At 36.9% G+C, this 13,150-nt stretch overlaps 1 protein-coding gene across 2 annotated transcripts; it reads left to right on the top strand.

Annotated features, from left to right (window-relative positions):
• Positions 1–3,456: 3,456 nt before the first annotated feature.
• LOC106178284 (uncharacterized) lies at positions 3,457–7,852 on the top strand. 2 transcript variants are annotated; one of them, XM_087015943.1, is made up of 5 exons: positions 3,458–4,404; positions 4,797–5,042; positions 5,326–5,595; positions 5,903–6,001; positions 6,188–7,852. In XM_087015943.1, exons 1-5 carry the CDS (start codon positions 3,969–3,971, stop codon positions 6,613–6,615), a joined length of 1,479 nt encoding a protein of 492 aa, XP_086872069.1. In that variant the 5' UTR covers positions 3,458–3,968; the 3' UTR covers positions 6,616–7,852. The 2 variants fall into 2 exon arrangements, with proteins under 2 accessions (XP_086872070.1, XP_086872069.1); XM_087015944.1 differs by lacking the exon at positions 5,903–6,001 and having other exon boundaries at positions 3,457–4,404.
• Positions 7,853–13,150: the final 5,298 nt, after the last annotated feature.

The following is a 13,150-nucleotide window of genomic DNA, read 5'->3' on the forward strand; positions in this document are numbered from 1 at the left end:
TTCTAAACGTGCATATTACCTTTCACCTTGTTTAAAGGGTTCGCAACACTTTACATTCTAATACATTCTGCCAATTTTCATGTTTGCTAGTTTATTTTGATTTGAGAGAAAGCGAGAGAAGACCCTCTACTAGGGCCGCAAATTAATTATGAGTATTTTTATTCAGTGCAAGAGACTGTGTAATGAAAAATCAATCTGTAACTCTGGTATAGGGTGGCCTTGTGTGTGTAATAATATACAAGTAGGGGCAGGGGTACAGTTTTATAGTACAAATAGTCATTTTATACATCTTATTGATCTCATCGTCGGGTCATTGTTTACAATAGCGCTTTGTCGCTGTGCGTACCTTTTTTGCATTTGAGTTAGACTCAGTCAGTAACAGCTGGTGATTCTGTCTTTTTTGCGTTTCATTGACAATATTTTGGCCACCTAAGTAGGGAAATGTGGCTCTTTGTTTTGAAATGACATTTCCATTGTTCCTTTGAACATGCAAAAGTCAACACACTTACGTCAACATACTTACTTTGTAATACCAACCCAGGGGAAGAAACAAAAGCCTCATAAGGTGTCGTCATTCACACTGTAAAAGGTGTTAATTTCATGCTTCTATTGTTTGCCCATGAATCATTATGACAAATTTGTAGGGTTGCCAGATCACTGGCGCTTCATTCAATTCTCTATATCTGCCCTGCAGCGTGGGATGAGTGATACTTGACTGACCTTTGTTTACATCTGGAGATTTTCTTTATAATTCCATCAGTGTGCATAAATTATGATATTTTCCATCAGGAAAAATACGTGATAATGTTACGATTCTTATTTTACGGATACATAATTACAAAAATTAATTCCTGATTTAATACCCCCTATTTCAGCGCCTATTCCTGGCTGCGTTAATTATGGGGGGTTGGAAAGTAATCCGTTAGAACGCAGGAGTGATGATTGCTACTCTTACCAACGGTGCATCACCGATCAACTAATCTCAGCCACCTGAAGCAGAATCACCAACAAAAGACAAATTGGACTACATCTGCCTTCTTGTTGAGACATCTCAGTAAAAAAGGCGATAACGGTCAAAACATACGTGCTTCGTGGTTTATTAAATGTTCATCGTACTTTTTCGTTCATTATTCTTATGAGTTAAGCAGCTTCACCTCCGTGACACCCTTTTTATTTATTTAAACCATTGTTAGATAAACCATGGGTTTCACTCCAGATTTCACGATCGAGCAGCTGATCATGAGGAGAGTGTAGCATGCTATAGTAAACTACCCCAAATATATATACAACACCTCCAGGGTTTCACGATAGAGCAAGTGATCATGAGGAGAGAGTGTAGCAGAGAACTTCATTAATGGTCGTCATAATTGGTGGTTGCCTTGGGAAAATGAGTTACATGATTACATAATACAGATACATAATAACATAAGATTAGGCCTAATACTAAAATTTTCCCTGATACAAAAACCCCTATTTGAGCGCTTATTCCTGACTGCGTTAATTACGGGTGATTAGAAAGGAATCTATGAGGACGCAGGAGCGATGATTGCTACTCTTACCAACGGTAAATCACCGATTTACTTGACTCCGCTACTTCGAGCAAAATCACCACCAAAAGACAAATTAGACCATGTTCGTCCTCTTATTAAAACAAAGAATGTAAAAATGTGATGAAGAGGTCAAAGAAGAGGCCTAGACTACGTGCTTCATGGTTTATTAGATAGGCCTATTCATTGGATTTTTTTAGTTCATTATTATAGCTTCACCTCGCGAGACCCTTTTTTATATATTTAAAACACAGCACCCCACTGGTTTCGCGATCATGAAGAAAGGGAGTGTAACAAAGAACCTCATTAGGCTAATGGTCGTAATAATAGGTGGTTGCATTGTAGGCCTAACCTTGTTCATTTTAGTCGACAGACTAAGCTAGAAGAAAGAACAGATCATTATCGCCTCTCTTTACTTAGGAACAATAAGGATGGCTAGTGGCAGCATTTATAAGTTCTTTTATTTAGAAACTTTCCGATCCCTTGTCTGGGACTGCGTCCGGGAAACGGCGATAACGACAGAGACGTCCTCGAACATTTTGGACTCAGTGCAAAAAAAAAAAAAAAATCCGTTAAGAAGTAGCCTTTAAATGTCCTGGCAAATAACTTTGCGATGGCTCAGAGAGTTCTAGAATGAATGACAAGCAACGACATTAGGGTTAATAATAGACTAAAAACTATCAGAGTGTAGGCCTGTCTTACTTCATTTCTAAGGCCATCTTGTGATACGAGTCATGCTACACTACAAAAGAGGGGGTAGCAGTGGATGATTTAATACAGGGATACCATCGATAGTATATCAATAGAAAATCGCAATCCTCAAATGTTTTTAATTCATTAAATATAAACGGTCTTTTCTCGTACAATGGGTCTGGTATAGTTGTATTGGCCTATCAGTTGGAAACACGTGGTTCGTCTACAATTGCAAATGGCGGAGGTGCCGTGGTAGTTATTGTCGTAAAATTAGCTGGATACGGTGCACGTGAGAAAAATATTCATTAAATTTAGTTTTCGAGCGTCAGCTTAATCTGGTAAAATGCGAGACGAAAAAAATGATAGATAGAGCCTTATGACCCACTGTAGAATGATGCCGAATAATACATCAACGACGTAGTTTATCGGCAGATAAACGTGTTTTCATTCTCGGCTGACTGAGGAAAGGTTTGAGAGAGCATTTAAGGAAGAGGCGGTCGAACCAATAGTGAGTAGGAAGTGTGCTGCAATCAAGACGCACAATACCGATCATAAGTGGACAGCTAATAACCCCTAATTAAGCCCGGGTTACGCGCTGCTGTGTTAAGTCCTTGCTGGGAAGGGGTAGCGGCCTCCTACTGCTGTGCGTAATCAAACATTGTCTTCTAACATGCGGCTACACGACGGTTGCATTGTATTAATAAAGTAATACCTATTCATAAGGAAGGGGGCGGATGGTAATCTTACGAGAATTAAATCAGTTATCGATCACACGCGTACCAATAGTCGTGTTTTTTTTTAGCTATACGGTACGATACTATAATAACATTACCACAGCACTTCTCTAGTTTCTCTTTTTTACGTACATATCTTTTCTGAAAAAATGTTGTCAAACTGCTCTCACCTGAACATGACATCAAAAAAATTCACTAAAGAGAAGAATCTGATTTTGTTAAGCACAGCGTTTTGTTAAAATAGCATTGATTTCTGTTACTTAGTATTTTTGTAAAAATGTTCACATATTATTTCCATGCACTTAGTAAACATGTTCTTACAGCAGTGTGGATATTTTCTTGTAAATATTTTGTATTTTTATACACTTGTCTCTGCTTATGTGTCAAAGCCTTGTTATTAATTATCAACTACAATTACTGTTTTTCATAATGATTACAGGAATTTTTTTCATATGTGATTAATTTTAAAAAACAGTTAAATTGTTTTCAGTTCTGCATGAAAAACAATCAAGGCTTTGTGAAAAAATCACAGAACCCTGTCTCAAGGACATGTTAAATGAGTTCCTCCAAGAAGGCATCATCACATACCGTGAAGCTGAAATGGTGAGAGCAGAACCTCCTGAACACCATGACCAAACCTCAACTACCAGGGTGGTATGTCCAGAGAAAACTGCTGTCTTCCTTGACATTCTCAAAACCAGAGGAGATGAGGCATTTGATTTATTAAAGAAATGTCTCACTGAAAATGGACAAAGTGAGCTTGCTTCCCTCCTTAAATAAACTAAGTGGTCAACAAAACTGACTGACTTTCTGCAGCAACCGTGCTACAAATTTAATTGTATTTTCAGAAATTCTTTGATATTATCAAATATTTAGGCCTTACATCTCAGTTTATAAAAGCTTTTAGAAATGGAAAAACAAACAATGAATCTTGGTCAGTTAGACTAAAGAACTGTTACTGCAGTGACCTTTATCCATCCATAGACAGTAAGCCATGAATGAGAAAGGGGACATCCCAGTTACTAAGGTTGGGGAGACCACTGTCCTGGAATGCCTGGCTGCAGGGAGCCTCAAACCCAAACTGACCTGGCTCAAGAACGATAAACCACTGGGGGTGACAGAACGCCATTTCCTTACAGCCAATGACCAGTTACTGGTCATTGTCCAGACACGGCCAGAGGATGCCGGGAGGTATACGTGTGAGATGTCCAACACTCTGGGGATGGAAAGAGGGACGTCCCAGCTGACTGTTATCAATTTGGAGTCCCCCTCACGTGGAAACAATGGCGGTGGATTGGATGACGAGTCCACAACGACAGGGATTATAATAATAGCTGTGGTGTGCTGCGTGGTGGGAACGTCCTTGGTCTGGGTGATCATTATTTATCAGACCAGGAAGAGGAGTGACACATACAGCAGTACACCTACAGGTGAGAACATGTGATATGATATTCCTTTATTGTTTTATTAGATGAAGATGTCTGTTCAGTTCTTTATCAGTATTGGAGGGATAGGGGGGTGAAAAATATCTCACAGTGGGATGCTGCTTGGGGAAGTTGGAGAGCTACTAAAAACTTGTCATTGAGAAAGTCTGAATGCACTATATTTCATTAAATGAAACTTCCTTTATATAAAGTTATAATAATACAAAAACAGCTATAAGTTTTTATTACCACTGCAATATTTCAGCGTCACACAAAAACGTGGCTTTAGGTGTGCTAATACTGATGGAAAAACGGAATATTGTAATTTTGAATGCATAACACAGCTGATGATTTTTTTTTTCTGCTGGATCCTTAATAAAATATTATAACCTTTACAGATGAGACAACTTTACCTGGTGACTTGACACCATATAATCCATCAGATGAAGAACGGGAAAGCTCAAAGTCAGACCAGTTCCTGGAGTATCAGGGACATGTGTTACCCATGTTCCAGTCACACCCCCGGTACGCCAAGGCGGAGTGTGGGCGCACGGCAGCCATCTTTCCAAGTGATGTGGAGGATGACGATCTAAAACAGTCAGTGCCACTGACTTGTGATGAACACCAGCCGGCTGCAGAGTCAGGTTTGTACTGAGACAATTTAAAAGATTTTTTAACCTATTTTTACATTTTTAAGATTGGTTAAAAATTGTGAAGACAATTTAAACCAAATGTATCTGATATTTTATCTGCCTCAATAAGGACCATTCAAGCTTTAGGGTTAGAAACCTCATGTGAGGTATATTCTGGGGCGAGCCGAAATTACAAATTGATACCTGTCTTAAATAGAAAAAAAATAGAATAGAAAAAGTAACTTTCATGTTATCCTGTGGAGATATAAAATATTATTTTTTCTGTTTTCCACAGAGCACAGTATCAACAGTTTATCTCTGCCAAGCAGTGCGTCAGACAGTAGCTCTCCCAGCACACGGAGCACCAGCAGCACTGGACTGAACTCTCTGCAAACTTTTAACCCTCATCCTAAACTAGCCAATCACAATGGGGTCCGAGACAGGTCACCAAGCCCAGTGGCCATGATTCATCAGCCACCGCAGTGGTTTAACGCCAGCTCCCTGCCTCACACCAGATCAACAGCAGATAGTTATCACTGCTCCAAGTCACCCACAGACAATCCAGGTATTTTTAGCATTTGGATGACATTTTCTTAGCCATTACAATTGTTTATTGTCTTTGTTTATAGATAAATAACATTTTTCAAAATGTAGTAGTAGAGTTACTAGTTGAGATTAATAGAACACAGATAGGTCTGATTTAAGGAAAATAGTTTGTTCTTACTGGAAAAACGCCCTGCATTTTAATTATTATAATTATTATTTTGTAATTTGGAATTATATTGAATTAAACCTTTCCTCCTTGCCACAGTACTCATGTGTCCCTGGACATAATTCTCACACCACATCTTTATATTTGTGTTCAATTTCAGAGCCCCCTGCCCCCCACACTGCCTCCTTGCCACAATACTCATGTGTCCCTGGACATAATTCTCACACCACATCTCACACATTGCCAATACCATATGAAGGTAATGCATTTATTTATTTGTTTATAATTTTAAAAATGCTCAGTTAACATTATGATTATGTGAGGTCGTCATTATTTCGTAACTTAACTGTTGACTTTGGTAGTATTTAGACAGATTTTTTTTATACCTATGATGCTTGAATTGATAAAAGTTTAGTATTTATGTAAATAATGTGAATCGTTCCAGATCTGTATCCAGACTCTGAGGTTCATCCCAATCATCACTCATCCAGTGCCAGTTGTCCAAAGTCACCAAGTCACCATACCAGTAGTAATAGTAGTAGTCATCCTCAGCTCAGCCACCTCAGCTCACATCATAATATAGACTCTGGGGACATCCCCAGTGAAAACAATCATAATCACAGACACTTTGATAGTGCTGAACGCCGCCATCGCGGAAGACAAGCGCCTCCTATAGGGGGCAGGTCACAACACAAACAACATGGCGGAAGGACTTTAAGTTCTCCATCTCAACAACACCATAGACACTTGTATGTGAATCCAATGGATGAAACGTTAGAAACAGCAGGGAGCATTCCAGAGGTTGGTTTGAAATCACCTTCTTCAAAACAAAAGGTGGCGCTGCCTCACAGGACAGGAGATGACAGAGTTTAGCAAACAGAGTTGTGTATGTTAAGTTCTGGAGAGGAATGCACAGTGGAAAGATGACTGGATTTATTCTTTTGAGAAATAAGTTCACAATGTGATCACAGCTATGGCAGCCATGCTGCTTAACTGTTCACTTAACATTATGCAAATCAAGAAACCCATTTCTTTGCCAAATCTCACAATTGTATAGTTATTATTATATCTTACTACTTATTAAAGTGAATTGGTTGTTTTTCTCTTTTTTTTTACTCATACAAAATAAGGGTAAGTGGTATTACTGTAGTGTATTTCTGTTTCATGTGTTCTTTCTTCACACTTTGTGTGTGTAAGTGTATAGTGATTAATTAACTTGACAAGGTTATGTAAATATTGTACAGGTATTCCTTGTATATTATGTACAGTGTATGAATCATGCAATAGAATTTTTTGTTGGTGGGAGCTAAATTTGATCTTCTAAAAGATACTATATAAGGATGTATGGTGGATGTGGCATTTCTATGAAGTAGGTCAAAAATTACCTTAGTTGTATTGTTTCATATCATGATATGTTGCATCACAAAATCCTAAGACACCAATATTTTGATTTGGCTTTGGGGGATAAAAGTTGGCATTGTTTAGCCAATTGTATAGCATAATACTTTATCTGGTACAACTTGTTGAATACTTGTTATTTATGTTATGACCAAGGTTACAAGATCTAGACATTTCTTTAATTTCCCTATTAATCACTACAATCTATGACATGTAATAGATTTGTCTACCATCTAATGTGTGCGTGCGTGTTTGTGTGTGTGCGTGTGTTTGTATGGCACATGATTGCTCATATTAAACCAGTCAAACCAAAGTATTGCTCAAAGATTCAAGAATCCATAACTTCCTAAAGTTGATGCAGTTTTTCTTGTTTCGTAGAAAGCAAATTTATAGCTGGGATGTCTCGAACTGAAAATAGTTATATGGGAAACACTAATCCTCAGAGAATCTAATCTCATGGAGTGAGAGGTGTTTCACTTCTTATCTCTTAATATACCACATCCTGCAAAGTGGAGAAGTAAATTGGGAAGTAATTTTTTTTTCGAAACAGACCTAGTCATATTTGACATAAACTGCACTGACATTTGATTGAGTTTTTGAGCCATCTCTTGTTCCCAATATTTGTATCCTAATTAAGAAACAGTTCACAAACCAAGATCAGAGCTACCTCAGCCATTGTAGAACAAATAAAAAAGTGAATTTGAGATATAGATCATGTATCGTTATTTTTTTTTTAATTTGGGGGCCTCTTGATGCAACTTTTGGTGTTTAACTGACATATTTGCTAAAATCTGCACATTCTCATAGATCAGTATTATTACCAGCCCAGATAGCAAGCATACGTTGGGCCAACGTAAGGGAATCGTTGGTTTGGTGGCACATGGTTGGCGTTGGTAGTAATACGTTGGCCCAACGTTGGCCCAACCACATCATAATATGCACAACATAACTGCAATATGCTCACGTTGGCCCAACGTTGGGCCAACGTGTGCATATTTGTTGCATACGTTGGCCTAACGTTGGGCCAACGTATCTAATTAACAACTCAATAGAAATGAATAATGTTTCTGTTATAATAAAAATGTTTCTGTTCACAACTGAGAATCACATGTGCTTATCTATTGATCAGTAACATATAGTTTTTAGGATTAATTTTTTTTTTTTATTAAGAGTTTGTCAAATTCCTTGGGCTAAAAAACAGTGTTCTACTTTTATTTGTCTTCCAAGCTATATACTCTCATATATATATATTTTTTTTTTTCATTTTGTCTTTTTTTCTGAATGGATATAGTGTATAGTACATAGACTTCACCTATAAAAAAATTACTGAGTGAACAGATTTATATTTTTAAATAATGCTGTGAAACATATTTATTATTATTGCTATTATTATTATTGTTATTGAAATCAGACAAATGATTGAAATCTTATTATAATGTACAATTGCACAATATATAAATTTTAAACTTTATAGTTAGCATCAATTGACTTTTGATTAAAGTACACTGGTAACTTTCACTGGACCAGATTCATTACAAGCCAGGTGTTTATCTTAACTGTCAGTTTGATATAAACAGTCTGCCTACTGCCTGCTCAAACAGGTCAAATAACTATACATAGCACAGTCTTAAGCGCGCTGACCGCTGACCGTTGAGCCAATTCAAAAATCTAAGCCAGAAGGTCAGAAATGTTCTAAGGAAGAGGCAAGAATTACGGCTGAAAGCATTGATTTCTGGATATAAAAAGAAGACATCTTTTTGGAAATTAGAAAATGAAGAGATAAAGAGAGAGGATAAGAAGTGAGCATGTACTGGTAAGTGACTTTTTAATTGTGTATTTTCCCATTATTTACTGATGCACCAGGATCCATACAGCCTTGAAAAGTGTTCAAATTTAGACCAGCACTTTGGACTAGTTTAAATGTAACTAGTTTAAATGTAACTTTGAAAAGTACTTGAAAATGCTATTAGGCTTGAAAAAGGTTTGCATTTCAGCATTTTGTCTTTGTAAAAATATTATTTAGAACTTTGTAGTTTATTGAGATGAATACAGACAATAATTCACAGATGGGGGTAATACCTTTTAATACATCATTACTTGTACTTTTATTTTCAACTTTTCATCATCAATGTGTTACAAAGACAAAGTTTAAATGAAATGAGTCCTTTTTCCTTTGGTATGTACACTTTAATATAACTGTATTAATGTATAACTTGCCCTCATTAGTTAAAATCATTGAAAATGATTTGAATTAGAGCCTTAAAAGTCCTTGGAAGCCAATTGTTCTTATGTGTCTGTATGAATCCTGGCCAGTAAATTCTGTGATAGAGTTGTTGGAATGATTAAATGATATGTAATTTAGTGGTACATTACAGTTGTCTAAAAAACGAATTCATGGTCAAGTGTACATGTAAGAACTAATTTAAATAAATCACTATAAATTACTGCACACAAGACACACACTTTTAAAGTTAAGATATTGGCTTTTGCCTAACTTAGAAAAGGTGGGGAGATTATCATATAATACACACCTACTAGTACTAGTATGTATATGAAATATGGGGGAAGAGGTACAGTCATGTTATGTACCATACCAATTCTAGCATTATATTTCAAGTGTTTTTAATATTTAAATTTGTAGGTGCAGCACACTCTTCTGTGACTGTTCAGAAAAAGATGTTGAAGATACACCTAACTACTCGTGCTTTGCCAAAGATCATGCAGGTGCAGGACAGGAAAGAGAGAAAAAAAACATAAAGATTGAACTCATATGACCACTGATTTGATTTTTAAAGAGACAATGTCTGAGATTTTGCCTGACGGAAGAGACTGTAATTTTATAGGCTTGACATATAACTTATGAAAGTTCCTATGAAAAGCATCTTACCTGACATTAACAAGGGTTTCAGGTTTAAAATTTAATTTAATGAAAATATTTTTAAAAATTGAAATGGGGCAAAAAAGACTTTACTAGTAGAAAAATGCCTTGACTCCAGGAATAAGGTGAAAAGTCATAGGACTGTTAAAATTTTTTTGATGTGAATCATTTAACAATTGATATAAGACACACTTATTAATGTTTAAATTTAATATTATAATATCTTATAAAAATTTTCTTTGTTGTCTTTTTGTATTATATTTCAATTCACATATCATTATTTAGTTGGTGTAATGTATTTGTTTTATGTTATGTTATGAATTAATTAAACAGTTCAAAATATATCACTAATCTTTTTGTTTCAACTACAATTATTAATTGACAATTTTCCAGGTGTAGTGTAAATGATCACAGGCAGATCAAGTCCTCTAAAGGATTCATCCCTTAGAAACCTTGCCAATTTTTCAGCCATATCTTGCAGTTTGCAGATTTCAGATGCTCAAGATATTTCATCAGGACATTGATCTGCCTGTGCATCAGATGTGTAATTACAGTGCCCTACTACTAGTACGTATGTGATTCCAAAATAAAAAGATTATGCCTTTAGCTCAATGTTGGGTTACTGTAAATCACTGTGCCCCTGGTTTTAGGTTGGATCATAATTTGTTGTGCAAATTGCAGATAACTTGGTGACCAGTTGGCCTACCGTTGGGCCAACGCGGATACATTGTTGGTTTGAGGTTGGGTAATTGTTGGACTGATGTTGGTTATTAGTAGAACCAACGTAATTGCACTGTTGGTTACAGGTTGGGTAATTGTTGGACCAATGTTGGTTATTAGTTGGCCCAATGTAGGGCCAACGCAGTTTGGTTGGGTAATCGTTGGACTGATGTTGGTTATTAGTAGGACCAACGTAAATACACTGTTGGTTACAGGTTGGGTAATTGTTGGACCAATGTTGGTTATTAGTTGGCCTAATGTAGGGCCAACGCAGTTTGGTTGGGAATACGTTGGCAATGTGTTGGCATTAAAAAAACGTTCAGCCAACCGTTGGCCAAAGTGAGCACTTAGATGGAAACCCAACGTTGGGCCAACGTTGCATGGTCAACCAAGGCAACATTGGGCCAACGTTGGCCCAACGTATGCATGCTATCTGGGAGGCTTTATTTATTAGGGTATGTTGCCATGGATACTATGAAAACACTGGTTGTCATGGATACATGGTAAACAGCACAGTCAAACTGTCCCTGTACCAGAGGTAGTGGTATCATGTTGTTCCTAAGTTGTAGTATGAAACAAATATCTCTGTTTGTAGTGGATGAATTCTTTGTTATACAATACATAGCACAGATGGAGTGGACTAGATGTATGTACTGGGAAATATAGAAGTAGAAGGAAATTATATCAAGTTTAGGATTCATAAATTTATGAGGAAGTCTAATGCCATCTACCATGTGTTAAAAATTGATCTTCAAATATAAAGATTGTTAGATTTATGTCAGCATGTCTTGTATACATTTTGGCCAGTTGAATGAAAGTCTCAAATAATAACATTTGATAAGTTCACTTAGGAGCAGAAACATTTTGTAAACATATTTGGTAGATAACATTTTTGGTTTTGAAATGTACATTATTTAAAGAGCACGTCAGCTTAATTTTAGGGCTGATTTTCCTCTAGATTTTGTTTGGCGGTGGTCATTAACCATCATCTATCAATGTTGTCTGTCCTAAGGTGAGATAGATCTGGTTACTGGTCATAAAGTCATGGCATGCAGCACCCAGGTTCCTCTTTGTTGCAGCTCCATTCAGGTGCTAAAAACCCTTTGATAGTTGCTCAAATGCCGATATCAAGTCTTGCCATGAGGGGTTTGAACTGCAAGAATTGGTCACAACTATATATACAGGTTATATAGAGCTGGCTTTGTTTGTTCTAGAAAATGGATCAAGTGAAGTAGTATTGGTTACATTTTAGGAAAGTGTGTAAAAAAGTCCACTCCATCTGCTGTGTGAAGGTTTGGATTATGCTGTGCTAAGATGTTAACTTGTCTGTCCTTGAAATTATTTTGTAAAAAGACTAATTTTTGAAGCCTGTTTGGTTATTTATTTATTTATTTATTTTGAATTCCCAAACAAAAGACAGTTTAGATGTCTTAAATGCTTTTATTTCCATAAGACTAGGTAAGTTAATGTACATGATGTCTATGGATAAGACACAATATACATTTTGTCATTATTTACCCAAAGTCATAAGTAGACTGGGATTTTTATACATCATATTTGATCAACATGTATTCAGAATGGTGACAACTTAGCAAGAGCATGTCTACAGTCTTCTGTTCATCACTTTTGTTACTGGTCCACGTGTCCACTTGGTTGGTATTTATTTAAAGTCACGGATACCACTTGACCAGTGTTCTCCCCACAGGATTTGTACAGCAAGAAAATAAAGGATTTAATAAATAATTTAAACTATACAAACTGACTTGTGTTTTTTTTTTTCATGGCAAATTCCATGTACGTACAGGTTTTCTTAATGTAAAAATTTAGTTGAAGGGCACATTCCCAGTGAAATTATCAGTCCATGTTATTCAATCCAACTTGTTGGGGACTATTGCTGAATGCAATCAGTTGAACAGGTAAACATGTCTCTTGGCAGGATTATTTGAAGGGGTGGTATGGGCTTTTTGTTTGTTTTAGGAAGGAGAGGCCTTGCATGGGAAGATGACCATCACCCACCCCCTTTGACGAGGGTTCAAGGGCCCACTTAAGGGCTCTGGAAAATGTTGTTTTTTTGGAGGGCAAACAGGCTATTTGTTATAGTTGAGAACTATGATTCAGCTAGTCACAATTCTAATTTCAAGAGGGGACTATTGGTGTGACTGTTTTTCAGAAACCTAATTATGGGGGGGGGGGGGGGGGGGGGGGAGAGAGAGAGAGGTCAGGACCCCCCTGACACCCCCTCCTAAATCCTCTTAGGGGCCCATAGAGTCAATAAATACTGGATGAGTTCCCAGTAATTAATTCCCATATACATGTACATTGTATACAGAGTCCCAGCTTAGTTCTCCACACCTGTCTGCTGGGCTGTTTGACGGTCAGTCGGGTCAAGTTGCATGTTTTAGTGACATACGG

Source organism: Lingula anatina, chromosome 6, assembly GCF_051362555.1.
Source record: "Lingula anatina isolate TDL-2025a chromosome 6, LinAna3.0, whole genome shotgun sequence".
Classification (NCBI taxonomy): domain Eukaryota; kingdom Metazoa; phylum Brachiopoda; class Lingulata; order Lingulida; family Lingulidae; genus Lingula; species Lingula anatina.

Coding starts and splice junctions, on each gene's coding strand:
- LOC106178284 (XM_087015943.1), top strand. CDS start 3,969: ATGAATGAGAAAGGGGACATCCCAGTTACTAAGGTTGGGGAGACCACT. Junction 5,043..5,325: donor CCAGCCGGCTGCAGAGTCAG/GTTTGTACTGAG, acceptor TGTTTTCCACAG/AGCACAGTATCAACAGTTTA. Junction 5,596..5,902: donor GTCACCCACAGACAATCCAG/GTATTTTTAGCA, acceptor GTTCAATTTCAG/AGCCCCCTGCCCCCCACACT.